The sequence below is a fragment of the Panicum hallii genome, chromosome 7 (assembly GCF_002211085.1).
Source record: "Panicum hallii strain FIL2 chromosome 7, PHallii_v3.1, whole genome shotgun sequence".
NCBI lineage: Eukaryota > Viridiplantae > Streptophyta > Magnoliopsida > Poales > Poaceae > Panicum > Panicum hallii.
The window spans coordinates 42,114,257-42,130,339 of NC_038048.1; the positions used below are offsets into that span (position 1 = coordinate 42,114,257).

The window sequence follows — 16,083 nt, forward strand, 5'->3', positions numbered from 1 at the left end:
AATCTAGTTTTGCAATAGTCGGGTTAAACACTTTTGCCTCAGCAGGACTCCCCCACACCCTCAGGTGATTTAGTGAGGGTACTCTTCCTGTCCACATTTCATACGGCGTTTTCGGCACCGATTTACTTGGAACTCTGTTGAGAATGTGAATGGCGGTTTTTAGTGCCTCCATCCATAAACTCACTGGCAACGTAGAGTAACTGATCATGCTTCGCACCATATCCATTAGGGTGCGATTGCGTCTTTCAGCCACTCCGTTCTGCTGAGGCTCGCCCGGCATCGAGTACTGGGCTACTATGCCTTGCTCCATCAGGAACTTCGCAAAAGGTCCTGGAACTTGGCCATATTGGGTATGTCGACCGTAATATTCCCCTCCACGATCGGATCTTACAATTTTAATCTTTAAATCGTGTTGATTTTCTACTTCGGCCTTGAATATTTTAAATTTATCCAAAGCCTCCGATCTTTCTTTAATTGGATAAATGTATCCATAACGGGAATAATCGTCTGTGAATGTTATGAACCAGTCATAACCATCCACACTCTTTACATTAAACGGACCACAGATGTCTGTGTGAATTATTTCTAATACACCTGTGCTCCTCTTAGCATTTTTCTTTATTTTCTTAACGAATTTGCCTTTTATGCATTCAATGCATTGTTCTAAGTCAGAGAACTCTAATGGAGGAAGAATTTCGTTTTTAATTAATCTTTCTATTCTCCCCCTCGAAATATGGCCTAAACGACAGTGCCATAATTTCGACGACGTATCGTGAGTTCTCTTACGTTTTCTATTCGCGAGTGTAGGCGAGGATACATTCGCACTGTTATCGCATACGGAATTAACGCTTTCGCGTAACGATATCAAATAAAGATCATTCTTTCTAAATGCAGTGGAAATTACTGTATCATTACATTCGATCAAACATTTCCCATCTCCAAATAGACAAGAATAACCATCTGTATCCAGGCGAGACACACTAATCAAGTTTCTGTGTAAAGAAGGAACAAATAAAACATCTCTAAGTACGATAATGAAGCCAGTGTCGAGTTCCAAATGAACGTCTCCTACTGCTTCTACGTCTGCCTGACCTCCATTCGCCACTCTAACTTGCTTTTCGCTTCTTTGAGTGGTTCTCGTCGAACGGAATCCCTGTAAAGAATTTGCAACATGAACAGTTGCTCCTGAGTCAATCCACCAAGTAGATTTTGAATATTCTATATACAAGGATTCATTTACGAATGAAATAACGTTCTCACCTCTTTTCTCCATGATCATCTTTAAGTATTTGTGACAGTTCTTCTTGTAGTGACCCCTTTCTTTGCAGTAGAGACACTGATCTTTATCTACGAGCGCCTGTCCCTGCTGCGGTCTGTGTTGTTGAGAGTTTTTACCTTTAGAGGAGTTTGAAGAAGAAGATGAAAAATTGCCTTTAAAGTTGGCATGCTTCTTCTTGTTCACATAGTTTAAGGATCCTCCAGTGGTGGACCTGATCCTTTCCTCCTCCTGAACGCACATCGCAATGGTCTTTTCTATGTCCCAAGTTTGTGGTTGGGTGTTGTAATTGACAACAAAAGTGTCAAACTCTTTTGGTAACGAAGCAAAGACCAGATGGACAATGTGATCCTCCTTGAAGGCAAGGTCCAACGACTTTAGCTTGTTATTCAGGTTGACCATGCGATGAATGTGTTCTCTAATGCCACCGCCAGTGTATCTCTCTGAAACCAGTTGTTTGATCAACTGGGTTGCATAAGTCTTTGAAGAACCAGTGTACTGGTTCTTTAATTTTTCAAGATACTCTACGACGGTGGCACAATCTGGGATTGAGCCCATGATTGCGGGCTCAATCGTGTTCTTTACCACTGCCAAACATTTCTTGTTGGCAGGGAACCATTTTGCATACAGCCTCTCATATTCTGCTCTTACTTTCTTAAAAGCAAGCTCTGTTTGCTTCCAAGAAGCATCTGTGTCTGTGTCCTCCCTTTCAGGAAGCACAGGCTCTGTAGGAGTCGGTGTAGCTAGGACCCAATCTAATTCACCCATGATGAAATAGAGTTCCAGCTTTCTGTACCATTCATTGTAATTATCTCCCTTTAATATCGGAATATCGTTGATGGAAAACATCATTGATACTCCTCCTGAAAAATATCCATGAGTGGTGAAAACATTAAATTAAAATCAAATAAAATTTATTGCATATGTAAAATACGACGTTGGTCATAAAATGAAATATGCAATAACCTTGTGTATTAAAACTAAAACACCGTTGGGCAGAATTAGAATTAATACAGAAAAATTATCTATTAAAATTAAGGCATAATATCTTTTTGTATTAAGTCTAGAATACCGTTGGGCATAAATAGAAATAATACATGAAAATATCTATGAAAAGTAATTCAATAATAATTGCAATATTATCACTCGTTAACGTTGGTCAAAAGATAATAATATTACAATTCAGAAAAATATCTATTTGCCTCGAAGAATTTAAATTATTCCGTTGGTTCAAATTTAAATTTCAAGGCAATTAAACAAAAAACATATAAAATATTAAATCTTTGCAGCGGAAAACTGTAATTCTATCAAAATGTATCGAAATATATCTTTTATAAACAGTGCATCAAAGTTCATTCAAGTTTGAATTTGAAATGTATCAAATTCAATCAAACTCTATTGGAAAAAATGATTCTGGAAAAAGAAAATACGCACTGTTTTTCCTTTTGCAAACAGCACAGCCAGCCCAAAACGCTCGCGCGCGGCCCAGCTGGAGAACCGGGCTCATCGCGCGCGCGCGCATACGCGCGCGGCCTGCTAAGGCCCGGCCCAGTCCCCTCGCGCACCCCCCCGCGCACGGCTCCGCGTGCGCGCGCGGCTCGGGGCCGAGCCAACCTGGGCCCGGGCCGCCATTTCGCTCGCCCGCATGGGCCAAAAGCAGCCCAACCGAGCGCTGCTCGATCGCGACCGCACGATGAAGATCGACGGCTGCGCGCGGTTCTCGGCCGATCAAAAACCCCCTTCGCCGCTCGCTCCCCAAACCCTAGCCTCATTCTGTTCTTTCCCCGACGCCTTCTTCTCCTCCACGCGAGCGCGCGAGTGAGCGGCCGTCGGTGACCGGCGGCGACCGGCGGGCGGCGGCTGCCGCGGTGGCGGCGCCACCGTGAGGCGCCTCGCCGGCGCGCGCGTTCACCGAAAGGTGAACGGGCCGCCGTCGAGGTGTCTCTCTGTGGTGCCCTAGCCCGGGCCGAAGCTCGGGTCGGGCTCGGTTCCGGCGTGACGGCGCCGGATCTGGCCGGGGAGGCGGGCTCACCGGCGGTGAGCCAACTGAGGGTAAGTATCTTCGCCCCGGTTGGCCTCTTTTCTTCTTTTTCTTTTGCATCTAGGGTTAGGGTTTCACGGGTTGCACTGGGATGTTTCCGGGGATCTTTTCTAGGGTTCTTTTCTATTCACTTTCCAATTCTAATCAACGCAAAATAGCTAGAGGCGACTGATACCATTGTTAAGAATTTGGATCGGCTAATGCGTTAATTAGATTAGGATATGCTCTGTTTAATGGCTTAATCAAGAGATAGAGATGATTAGAGGGACAGAGAGAGGAGGGAATATCACGGAGTATACCTTCGTGGCCTAAGCCGGGAGCTGACGCAGAGGTGGCCGCCATGGTGGTGTAGTGCGGGGCTCGGGGTGGACCGGCCGTAGGCGTACGTGCTTGCAGTGCCGCGGGCGATGGCCGGAGGCGTTGGCGCAGGGGCGTCGACGGTGATGCCGGAGGCGCTTCCCGCCGCTTACCGCGCTTGACTTAGATCGGTTAGGTCAACTGTGGGTGGGGCGGCGGCGGCGCGTCGAACCTCGTGATACGAGCCGCTGGCCCCCACCCCCCTTTTATATTGCGCGGCGCGACGGGGGGCCCACCAGCTAGATCGTGCTGGTACGCCCCCGATCAGGGCGCGTGAGAGGGAAGGCCCTCTCGGATCCGTTGGGATCCGAGGGGTTGTAGGAGATCAAACCAACAGTTATCTCTCTGGATGAGGCGAGGCAGAGCCCAGGAACTGGACGACCATGGGTCTTCGATTGAGAAAAAAAAAGTGAAAAACCTTGGGAGGATGGTGATCTGATTAAAGAGTCATGGCGACCTTGGATTCTTTAACCACAACATGTGGCTACAGCGTTGCTATGTATCTCCAGTATCCACTCCCTCCGTTGGCACAGCAGATCTCACCCCTAAAGTATCACCCACGCCGGGCGGGGGCGGGCCATTGTCCCATCGAGGCATCGAGGCCTCTCTCGCTCTAGACCTGTCGTTCCGTCCCATCAAGATTCCCCGCACAGGACAACGTAACCTGGGACTTGCACACGACGCCGTACAGGGCAAGTACTGTGTCTGCGCCGGTGCTTAAGATAAAGGATTTGAGGCATTGGGGGGTGGGCGGTAGATGGATAGCCTTTTAAGGGTACCGTCGCGTCCTACGCGCTCCAGTCAAATGCCTCACGGTCCTGACTCCTGCCCACATCTCACATGTTACATGTAGCAGCGGAGGGGCACGGGCGCGCAGGCGCAGCTTCCTTCCTACGCGCCGCGCGTTCGCGGGGCAGGAAAGCGGCCTCCCGCGGCCGGGTGCGTTGCGCGTTGCGCGCAGCCGCGCACCACCGATGCAAGCAGCAGCACCTGCCGACGCCTCGCCCTGGAGGGCTCGTACGTTCCCCCCCGCCTGCGATCCAGGGCGGGGCTCTGCGGGCCAGCGGCGTCACGGGCTCCGACTCCCGTGCTGCGTCGGTTGGTGAACACTCGTACTTGCGCCCGGGTGAACCGCTCTCGTCGGATCAAAGGTAAGGTTGCCTCGTGCCCTCGTCAATGGCCCACGGGCTTGTCTTGTTTTTACGGAGGGCGCCAGGTAGTATCTGGACGTACTTGTATCACAGTGACACAGTACCGGCAGCCGCCGCAGCAACGAGACAAAAGAGAACGGACAACCAAACAGCCTTATTTCCCCCAAAAAATGAACAAATTAATGAGTAAAACGAACTGGAATGAAGAGCGCGGACAACCTCACAGCCACAGTCCAAAGGTTCTTAGCGCCGCCCGTTCTCAAGATCGGCACTCAAATTCACAAACCCAAAGAAAAAAAAAGAAGGAACGGACCCACCCCACCCTGCCATGCGCGTACGAGCACATGCAACGAGGTGCATGGCGCTCAGCAGCTCAGGGATGGAAAGAGGGTGCCTATGTCTCAGAGGCGGCAGCCGGTCGCCCTTGGCCTCTGGCCTGCGACAAGCAGCCCCAGTTTGCCAAACAGAGCATTTCGGGGCTTTTTCCACGCCTTCCGTCCCACCCTCTGCAACCACATGTTGCCCTGCCCTGGCCCTGCACGCGACGGCACGGCGCGAGGCGCGTCCAAGCAAACCGGTTGGTCGCTGCCTGCGCGCGCGTGGAGACGACGGCGGCGGGGGCCGCGTGGCCGCGCGGGCCGGCTCGTCGCGTAGCCGGCGCCGGACGCTTCCGTGATCCCGTCGCAGCGCGCCGCGCGACGCTGCCTGGCTGCTGCTGGTCCGGCCGGTCGGGCTAAAAAGATTCGCCGGCCGGACGAGATCCCCGATCGGCGCCCTCCGGCGCTGCGGCGCGCACCTGCGAATCGGCGCGTCCACACCGAGTGTCCGAGTTGCCGTATGCGCCGGTCGGTTTCAGCGCGTGGCGGCAGCAGGTCCCGGGCCCGGGGCGCAGGCCATGTGCTCGCGGGGGCCGCGACCTTGGTCGCATGCCCGCGTGCAACGGCACGCCGGCTCCGTCGCTGCGCGCCCGTGCTCGTGTCTGACGCGAGGCCGCTGTTCCCCGGTCTACATGTTCCACAGTGCCGCCCGCCGCGACGGCGAGCCCACCGGCGGTGGCTTCTGGCTTCATAAATGTGGCGCGCGCGTGACGTTAGGCGATGCAGTAGCAGTTCCCTGCTGCGCTGCCGATCGGGTTCTGACGGTGCTTCCGGGACATGCAGTTTGCCTTGTGTCCTCGATGCTGGCCCTGAGCATAACGAACGGATTGTAAATTGGTCTACCTTTACCCCCCCCCCCCAAAAAAAAAAGTTCATTCGTTTCTTTTTTTTTTGAAAAGAAGTAAATCATCGAACATTCCCTTCTACTTTTTTCAAAAAAAAATATATGCATTGTATACTAGCTAAAAACAGCCCCTTTTAGAGACTGAAATGGGACGTTTTTTTATCCATATAAATTCGGCTGCAAAATGCGACACCACAGAAACAGATCAGCGGATGAGACCAATACCACGAAGCACCAGAGCCGACGGAACACGCCATCATTGCGGTTTGGTAGAGTATCGGGATTCTTGGGGGGTCAAAACCACAAAATAATTGTCTTTCGGAAAGAGAAACACACAAAATAATTGGACCGGCCGGAAACGGGTCATCCATCACCCACTGAATAGTCCTTACCGTCGTCGCAGGGCCTAAACCGTCAATGGAGGGCGATGGTTGGAGCCGCGTAGCTTTCGCCGGGGCTTCATCACGCAGCAGTACGACGAGCAGAGAGCATGGCGTACTCGCATCCTTCCTCCATGCGTCCTCGGTCCCCCATCAGCCATCGGGTGCTAACGGCCAGCCCTCTCTGTGCTCTTCCATTCTCCACCAAAGGCAGTGGGCACAGAGGACTGTGCACGGGCGCTTCGGGTTACACGATCATTGGTACAGCCAACAGGCACCAAATCCAGCTTAAATCCGGCACAGCCGCGCAGGGCTCCCGACTGCGCGAGGCCACCAGAAAACCCCGGACTAACATATCCACGGAGCGTGGCAATCGCCAATGCCGGTGTCATCTTCCAGCAAGGCATCATGTGGTAAGATGCACAAGGTGGCAACGAAAATGTTGCAGCTCGTGTGACCACCCACCAACCCCTCCAGGACGAGAATGCCTGGCCATGAACAGGCAGGGGGCACCCATGGCGCCCAAGAGCCTCTTCAAGGCTCTGCTTTTTGTTTGTTTGGTGTCGCAGTACCTCCTCCAATCCAACAAACTTTAAATGTTAGTAGGGTGCTAACTTTTCGGAGAAGGTAGAGGCAAGTTCACCGGAACTAGCGACAAATCTACCTGCTTCGGATCATTCTTCTGCCGGTCAAGCCTCCTCTGAGGTTTCATGTGAAGTCGCCATTAATCGACAGCTCCCTGGATCAACATCAAAGATGGTACGGAATGTGCATTGGCAACATTCGGAGGCAGCTTTGAATTCCCTGCGATCCCAATCTCTCATTACCGCTAGACAATGGGGCTGATAAAGACATGTACTGCTCACTTTAGTGTTGCTACCAATACACCACTGATCTAAAACTTGGAGAGCTTTTTTTTATTTATTTTTTGGATTGAAAAGAAGTAGTAGCCGGTTAAAAACAAAACAGCCAGCTAAGAGAATATACTAGCAGAAGATACTACCATCAAATGGCCGAATCTTCAGACACGGGATTAGAATAGAAATACACCCGGCTGTATCCGGCCTCCATTTGTGATCCAACCAATATCTTTTTTTTAAAAAAAATAAATGATTCAACCAATAATCACACGAGCCGAAAGCCGGAAGGCGAGGGCCCTGGACAAGACTAGTTTACGGGCGAAAGAAGGCGGTGGGAGCTGGAAGCACACGGACGGGAAATTCCGCGGTGCCGGCCGTTCCCCGGTGGAACGGCGGGCGGGTGCCAAAAAACAAGCCGATGGTGATGGTGGTGGTGGCCTCGGAAAGCTCAGTGCAGCTGCACCCAGCGCTGGCGTCGCCTCACCGGCACTAGCAGGCAGCAGCTGCCGCGCGCGCGAACCTGCACACACCGACACCTCCCGGCCGGCGCGCTCCCTCCCACACCAAGCACAAAACCCTCCCCCGCTCGCCTCCCGAAACACGCGCAAAGGTTTCGAGCGTCGAGACGGCAGGAGGGAGCGACGCTCTCGTGCCACTTCCGCGCCGGCGTTCGTTCTCCTGAGCCTGCCGGTGTCGTTGCGTCATCCGCACGCTGAGTCGCGGTTAACGATGAGGGGGGAGCTTGCCTAGCTCAGTTAAGTTCCTCTTTCCATGGCAGTGGAAAAAGAAGTACACCAACGTGAGCTTAACCCGTGCTGGTGTCTTCTCGGTGCCTGCCGCCATTGTTTCACGACGGTGGTTAGGAGTACGAGCCGCCGAAGAGGGCAACTGATTGCCGAGCGAGCGAGCGAGCTCGGCAATGGCGCCAATGGCTACCGGACGAGACAGCTAGTGGCATTAAAACAAGTCACAGCTCACCAGATAGGCCCGCCCGAGATAGACCGGCCGGGACAAACAAGCGAACGGGTCCGACCAATGGACAAAGCAATTAGAGACGCTTTTTTGCTCAATAAGCTTTTTTTTCTAGTGAAATGTAGTACTACTGAAAGTGGCAAAAGAATCTTATCATGCTGGTTAGCTACACGATGCTGTAAGCAATTTTTTTTTTTTGATAAGGACTACTCTACTGATTGGGGATGGATAGGACGTATGGAGAACAGGATGGAGCTAAAGATCTCATCATGAAAAGCATTTGTGATCAGCATTGTGCCAGCACAGCACTGCAGCAAAACAACAAATCCCATCACCAGATTAACAGCACACACTATATATATATGTATAGCAAGGAAATGCAGACGGAAGTTGTTAGCAGTTAAACTGTTAAAGCACAGATAGTAAGTATTACAGGGCAGCTACAACCAACTTACACTTCGCTACTAAAAAGCAAGAAACAGAAAACTGTTGACGGTAACAGCACCAGGAAGGCACGAAACCTAACAACCACTAGTAGATTTTACTTCATCAACAGAGTTGAGACACTGATCGCTCAAGAAGCAACACCACTTTATCCTGAAAGCAGCTTTGGTAGGATAATAGGATCAGTACTTGACGGGCATGCCGAGTCGATCCAGTCTGCCAGAGCCCGGGTACGCCTTGTTGGTGAACTTGGCGTGCAGCGAGGCCGCTGGCCTCTGCTGCGCCGTGGCCGCCGTCGGCGCGCACGGCCCCGCCAAGCAGGCCTGCGCCGCCGACGCCTTGCGGAGGGAGCTGGACTTGTCGTACTGCGGCCTCTGCTTGGGCGCGCTCTGGGAGCGCGCCTTGGCGCGGAACGACTCCGTGTTCGCCATGTAGTTGGGGTAGTCGGAGTAGCCCCCGAAGAGGCTGCGGGAGCACTCGCTCTTGCTCGGGGTGAAGGGCCCCCTCCGGGAGCTCCCCGGCCGCGACGTCGCCGAGAAGAACTGCGGGCTGTCGCAGAGCTCGGCGATGTCCACGGGCAGGCGGAGCGGGCTCAGGGCCTCGCCCATGCCCACCGACGGCGGGCTCGGCACGGACTGCTGCGCGGTCGTGGAGTCCTTGGACGGCGACTCCGGCATGGTCGCGTAGCTCCGGCTGTTCTGGTCGGACGTCATCGTGGAGCACGGCGACTGGTGGTGGTTGCCGCCGCCGCCGCGCCTCTTGGAAGCATACCGCCCTGGCTTGCCGTTGTCCACCTCAAGAATCTTGGCGTTCTTCTCGTCGTCCATGTACCTCTCCTCCACCCACCGGTCCAGCCAGTTCCTCCCGCAAGATTCCGACCTCTCCCTGCCCAGCCTCTCGCTACCCGGTGTCTTCGACGAGCTCCCCTGCACAAATCACCACACAATTTGTCACGGCCTGATCACAATGCCCCAAGAAACCGAGGATCAAAGGAAACACTCAAACGCTGACCTTTAGAGAGCCGGAACGGCCGTGCCTGGGGGCACCCGCCTGATCGTACTTCTCCGGCGTCGGCGGATCCTGCAATGCACATCGAGGAAGAATTAGAACGCGCCCGGAACACACCAGGCAAGTGCTGCGAGCCAGCAAGCAAAATCTTCACTCACCGGGTGAGCCGCGACCTGCTGCGAGCGAATCGCGCGGCAGGCACGGGCGCGAGCCTGGACGCGGACGAGCGCGTGCATGCACCGCAGCGTCTCCGCCGCCTGCCGCCGCACGATGTTGCCCCGGACCAGCGCTTGCAGCTTCACCAGCCCCCGCAGCGCCTTCAGTGCCCGCCTCGCCTTCGCGCGGAACGACAAGCAGGAGCAGAGGGATTAATCAGTAATGGTCCCGTGGCCATGGGCATCTCACAACTGCAGTGTAAACCAGGGGTGGGCAACTTGGCTGGCTGTCATGCCAACTACCACCGCCATTACTACGCCAACGGCGCTAGCACCATCCAAGAACAGTAACGCAGTAAACTAGGTGGAAACGGCAAAAAAGGCCTCCCAATTTCTTGTTAAGGAAATGGAGTTAAATGCTTAAAGCGGCCATGGCCATGCCAAGCTTGCTTCCAGAAACGAAGCCTAGAGGCTAGAGGCAGTAAAGACGATGGCAGACTACAGAGCAGAGACTCAACGTGGCTTCTCCTAGCTGGAGAGGATGGGGTTGCCACAGCAACTTGTACGTTATACAGGAACAGGAACACAGAAATTTCTACTCCACCAAGCAAAACAAGTGATTTTTGGAAGAAAAGAAACGTTCCTCCTTCCGCTTTACAGTTTGTATTCTAGATATGAAGCTAAAAGAGGTGAGCTGTTTTTTTTTGGGATTTCCACAGAACATGTAGTAACTGAAGAGTGAAAGAGTCCGGGAGAAGCTAACCAGGTATCCACGGAAAGCGGCCTGGATCCGAACAGCCGCCCACTCCTCCCGCTTAGCGGCGGCCGGCGCGCACCGCCCGCTGCTCGTCAACCGCACCACGGCGGCGGCCGCCTGCGCCGCGGCGACGGCGGCCTCTGCCACCGCCGCTGTGGCCGCGGCCACCGCGATGGCGCGCTTGCTCTGCTCGTCGTCCGCCTCATCCGGCGCCGGCGCGTACCCGCGGCGAGGCGTCGCCGTGGGCTGCACAGGAGGCGTCGGAGGCCGCGCCGCCACCGGCGCCGGCGCCTTCTCCCTGAAGGACTTCCCGAACCCCCAGCGCCTCTTTTCCTTCACGGACTTCGTCTCAGCGGCCTTCTTGCCGCCGCCGAGCAGCCCGCGCAGCCATCTGGGCGCCCAGCCCATCTCCGACGCTCTACCGCTCCCCGGCCGGCGGCTGCATGAGGTTTCCTCGTTCCAGCACTAGGCCGGAGCAGTGGGGGGAAAGAAAGAGCGGGAGATGAAACCAAAGCAGTGAAACGCGCACACGCTTACACCGAGAAGAGCAAAAGGGGCAGCAGGGAGAAAGGAAGAGTCTAGTGGAGGATTAGCGGGGCTAGTCTTATAGAGGAAGCTCAGACGGTGGGGGCCCTCTGGGCGAATTGTTTATACTATTCGGGGGCGATAGTGCTAAACTGTTGAAGCGTTTTTAATGCGGGGCGGTAAAACTGTGGAATTACACTTATTTGGAGGGGGCCATGTGGAAACAATAGGGGTGGTGATCCTCTGCTCCGCCGACCGCCGGTGGCATGGCCGGCCGGCAGGGTGTTTGATGGGCTGACTGTTTTCTCCTTGGTCAAACGCTGCTAGAAATTGTGCTTTTCCGGTACAAGAGATATAATTAACTGCCAAATTAGGGGGTTTGATAGAAGGCTGGAAATGAAAGACACACTAATTTCACATGCGAAAATTTAGATCATAATTCTAAGAAATCTTGATCTTTAAGGAACTTTTCTACTATATGATAAATATATTGAATTTCCACACTTGATAAGGCTAAGGCTATTTTTTCTAGCAATCGTTTCCTCCGTGGTGACGATAATGTCTAGGTTTAATGTTACTATGGTGGTAGTGCTGAGGGATTTTGGACACACGTGGTGACGCGGTGTTATGATTATAGTGGCTAGGATCTGCTAGTGCTGCAAATGTTACAACTACTATATTTAAAAAAATAGATATACGGACAAAGGCTCTCTTTAAGTTCATAACTATGAACTGGATACAAAATCAAACTAGGTGCATCAGTTAATACACACACACATAAAAGATAGCTAATAAAATCACTTATTTCTAACTATTCATTTTTTGTGGCTTATTGCAAAATCCTAATACCATGTGTCTCCCTCCCGGCTATGCAACCACACCTGCTTTCTCCATAAATTAATATATTCGACACTTTCTCGCATGTTGCAGTCCTATGTCACATATAGTGGATGCTCGTCTACCTCACCATTACATCTTTGTTGAGCTACAGCTTCAATGGCTACAATGATCGTCGTTTGACTAACTTATGAGGTGTATTCCAAAGTGTAGTAGAGTAAAATGGCCCAAGGTGAGGAAGAGTTTCACCCATTATGTGAAGCCTTCATCTCAATTTGCGCAGCGAGGCGCCGATGTATTTCATATTTGGTGGCGCACGGTTTAGGATCAGCATCATGTTGAAGTAGGTTGGTTATAGACTGGTAAGTGTTGCAGCCACAGTGCGTTGCCATAATGGGGAATCCGTCCTAAGGAAGTGCCGTAATGGAAGGTTGCAAAGAATGGAGCGAGCATCCGCGATTCATGATGTGAAAAATTGTGGTCAAATAATAAGAGGCGGAGGGAAAGTAATGGTAAAGATGCGGTATTGTTTATCACTCCACCACTGCGAGCCATAGACCGATATGGTGTGAATAAGCTGCTAGGGTTTAATTTTCTTATGTATAAATGCAAATTGAATTGGTCCGTTGCTTGAAAATCCAAGTAGGCGCTGGCAAATTATCTGCTTAACCTTTCTTTAAATAATTGAGCATTTTGTGTAGCCCTATGATGCCATGAGCCAATAGAGAATTTACTTCAAGAATGATGATCAGAATTAATGCACTTCTTTGTTAGCATTGCTTATGATGTGGCTACTAATAACATGTCTGTCACACCACAAGCATGGTTCAGCCATGGATTAAGGGTCTGTTCGTTTTCTACTCTCTAAACTTTAGACCTATCACATCAAAAAGAATCTTACTATTTAAAAGTATTAAATAAAATCTGTTTATAAATTTTTTTGCACAGCTGGATGCTAATTCGCGAGACAAATTTAATGAGCCTAATTAATCCATAATTTGCTACAGTGACGCTACAGCAATCATCCGCTAATTATGGACTAATATACCTCATTAGATTCGTCTCGCGAATTAGCACTGGGGTTCTGCAATTAGTTTTATAATTAGACTTTATTTAATACTTCTAAATGACAAGATTTTTTTTGATGTGACTCCTCTAAACTTTGGACCTCAGGAAACGAACACACCCTAAGTCTGTTTCTGGTGAACCACATTCATAGCCAAGATCACCCGAACCGTGGCAAGTGGCATAGCATTGTTCAGCCAAGAAGAAACACGTGCTCGAGAGTCCCGCGCCTCAGAAGATCCCCGTCCCTGCTCTACTGTTCCTCCCCTCGAACAACTCGGATCCCCGGGGTCAGACATTTCCTCGACGGCCCACTGTGATGACAGCGGAAAGACCACAGCAGCAACAGTAAAACTCGCCGCCTCCGTGACGCCCTCCTCCTCCTCTGGGCGCGTCGTCTATCCCTCCCGTGGCGCGAACAGCGCACGCCCGTCGGATCCCCCGCGGCCGTCCCGCCACCGCCCGCCACGCGTCCCCCGCACCCAGGCATCCAGCCGGGCGCCGGCCTCCCGTTGGGGCTCTCGCTCTCGTCCTCTGCTGGCATTCTGGGCCGGCAAGGGAAGCTGACGACGTGAGGGTGGAGGGGCTAGGGCGCTCGTACCCGCTAGGGCGCCGGGACGTGACGGGGGCTGTGCCAGGCGGCCAGCCTTTTGGCCCCGGAAACAGCACGAGCCTACCCGCGCAGGGCGGGGAGCCTATCCATCGATTCGTCGTAGCCTGACATGGGAGGAGGGTGGTGGCGTGAGCAAGCCAAAGGCTAGACGAGGAGCAGAGCAGGGCGAGGCGGGAGAGGGGACGGTCACGTGGACGGACTGCCGGATTCGATGCGTGCGTTTCGTTACCTGGCATGTGGGGCCGGCAGGGTCTGCCAGGTCGGATTCTCCCGTTGCTGGCGGCGATGGCGCCACCTTACGTCGGGCTCTGCCAGCGGAGGCCCGGTCCATCCTCAAGATGGGCTGCAGCCTTCAGGCCCAAAATGCGGTTACTTTTCCAAAGGAAAGAGGATGCACTTTAGACAATTTTTTTTTGAAATAAAGTCGTCGATTAGGGTGAAAGGGAACATAGTTGACTGCAATCTAACTTCGACCGCGGCCTTGCGGCGGGTCCCTCAGAGCAGGTACAATAAGTACTAGTCAGCTGGCTATAAGCTTTATTTTATTATATTTATGCTGAGGTGGAGGAGAGAAGTGAGAAGAGAGAGAAGGAGCTGGCTGTAGGATAGTAGCCAGCTCATAACTGGCTATAGCACAAATTCCTAGACTGAGGTGAGAGAATGAGAGTATGCAAGTGGGTCTAATATTAATTACACAACACTCTTTTAGCCAACATAATAGCCAATCTATTATATTTGTTGACTACAATATTAACTTTAGATGACATAGCAAACTCTTGTAGTCGGCAGCGGGCTGAACTATTGTTCCTGCTGTCACTTGTTGCCACCAAACTTGTAGCACTGTACGTCGCGCTATGATCGTGAGAGCCGAGAGGGGTATCGATTAAAAGTTGGTTTGCTGCTTACGATGGATAGTTTGTTTTCCTTTTCTTCTTTTGAAAAGCAATGCTGCTACGATTGGATAGTTTCCGTCACGAAAGACGGGGGCCATCATTTCTGATGGCCTGTTTGACAGTTTGAGCGATCCCCGTTTCGGCCTCGGTATTTCCAAAAGCTGTTGCCGCTGGCGCAAGCGACAGCCAAATCGAAGCCAACTCGAGCTCTAATGAGTACTAGCGGCGGCACTGCGGGTATTCTGCTGCGCAGACCATGACTCCATGAGCACCACCTCGTTTTGGTCCATGGCCTTTGCCTGATCCATGCGTGCAGTCGTGCAGAGTGCAGAATTCGAGTGGTAGTGGTACCACAACCACAGTAAGATAAGTGCAGTGTTAATCAACTAGTTTGTCTATCAATCCAATTCAGCTTGGATATACAATACATGTCTTTGACTTCGAGCAAGCCAGGCTAAGCCTTTTTTTTTTTGAAAAAATGGCTAAGCCTAATCTTCAGAACTACTCTGCAGCAGAGAGTCTGCAGTGCTTATGTATTTTGATGCCCTTTCTACCCTGAGCGTGGATAAGGAACACGGGCGGCAAGAGCTACCCCCCTGGCTGACTCCCAAGTGCGGTGGCTCCAGAAAGGCTGACGACCCTGAGGACGCAAAATCTGTCGTTCTTGGGATTTTGCGGCCGAACAGGGGGCCTCACCCTGACCTGACCGGGTTGTGCCGACGCCAAAAGAACAAAACGGCAAGGGGACGTGTGGACGTGCGGTGCCCCAGCCCACGGAGCTCACGCAAACAGCGCGTGATTGCCGTCACCGAGCCTGCTGCTGCCTCTGCCGGTTCCGGCGACAAAACTTGAGCCGGCGGACGGTGGTCGCGTCACCCGTATCCCCCCAAACTCCCACCCACCTCTGAAGACTCTTGGTGCTTTGCCCCTACCCCGCTAGGTCGCGACGACACCTACCCCGTCGCGCACCGACCGCCCAGAGCCGCCCGTCCCGCTAGCTCCGCTCGCTCCGTGCTGTGCGCTTGTGCCTACCCAACCAACCACGGCCGCGAGCTGAGCCTGTTCTGACGGTAACGGTACGCTGATTTGGCTGCGGGTTGTCAGGATAAGAGGGCCGTTTTGCGGCCTAGTTCTATTTCGGTCCATGTTTCGCGATGGAAGGGCTTATGGGCTAGGCCTTTGTCAAACAGCGTAGCATGGCCTTTCTTCCACAAGGAGAATCTGCTGGAAACAACCGCCAGGTAAGTTGAGCTTGAACCGCTAAAAAAGGTAAGTAGAGATTGAGCATCTCGGTTATACTAACTGGAGTCAGCACACGACCAAACCAAACTGATAAAATCTGGGCGCCTCACTTATTCACAGAAGTTCCACAGGAGGTGGCATGCTGACAGTGAAACCATGCTACACATCTTGCCACTATCTCAGTTTGGTCTGAACTACGAACAAATCGAAATTTTTAAAATATAGCACAGATGCTGGCGCTCACAAATACATACTCACACTTATCCTAAAAAATACACATAGGCAA

The 16,083-nt window shown here is 52.3% G+C and overlaps 1 protein-coding gene across 1 annotated transcript; it reads right to left on the reverse strand.

The window, feature by feature from the left end:
* Positions 1-8,594: 8,594 nt before the first annotated feature.
* Positions 8,595-11,257, reverse strand: LOC112898847 (protein IQ-DOMAIN 1). Its single transcript, XM_025967148.1, has 4 exons — positions 10,629-11,257; positions 9,869-10,045; positions 9,714-9,782; positions 8,595-9,628 (listed from the first exon to the last, which is right to left on the reverse strand). The coding sequence occupies exons 1-4, from the start codon at positions 11,028-11,030 to the stop codon at positions 8,885-8,887; spliced, it is 1,392 nt and encodes a 463-aa protein (XP_025822933.1). The 5' UTR covers positions 11,031-11,257; the 3' UTR covers positions 8,595-8,884.
* Between the last annotated feature and the right edge of the window lie 4,826 nt (positions 11,258-16,083).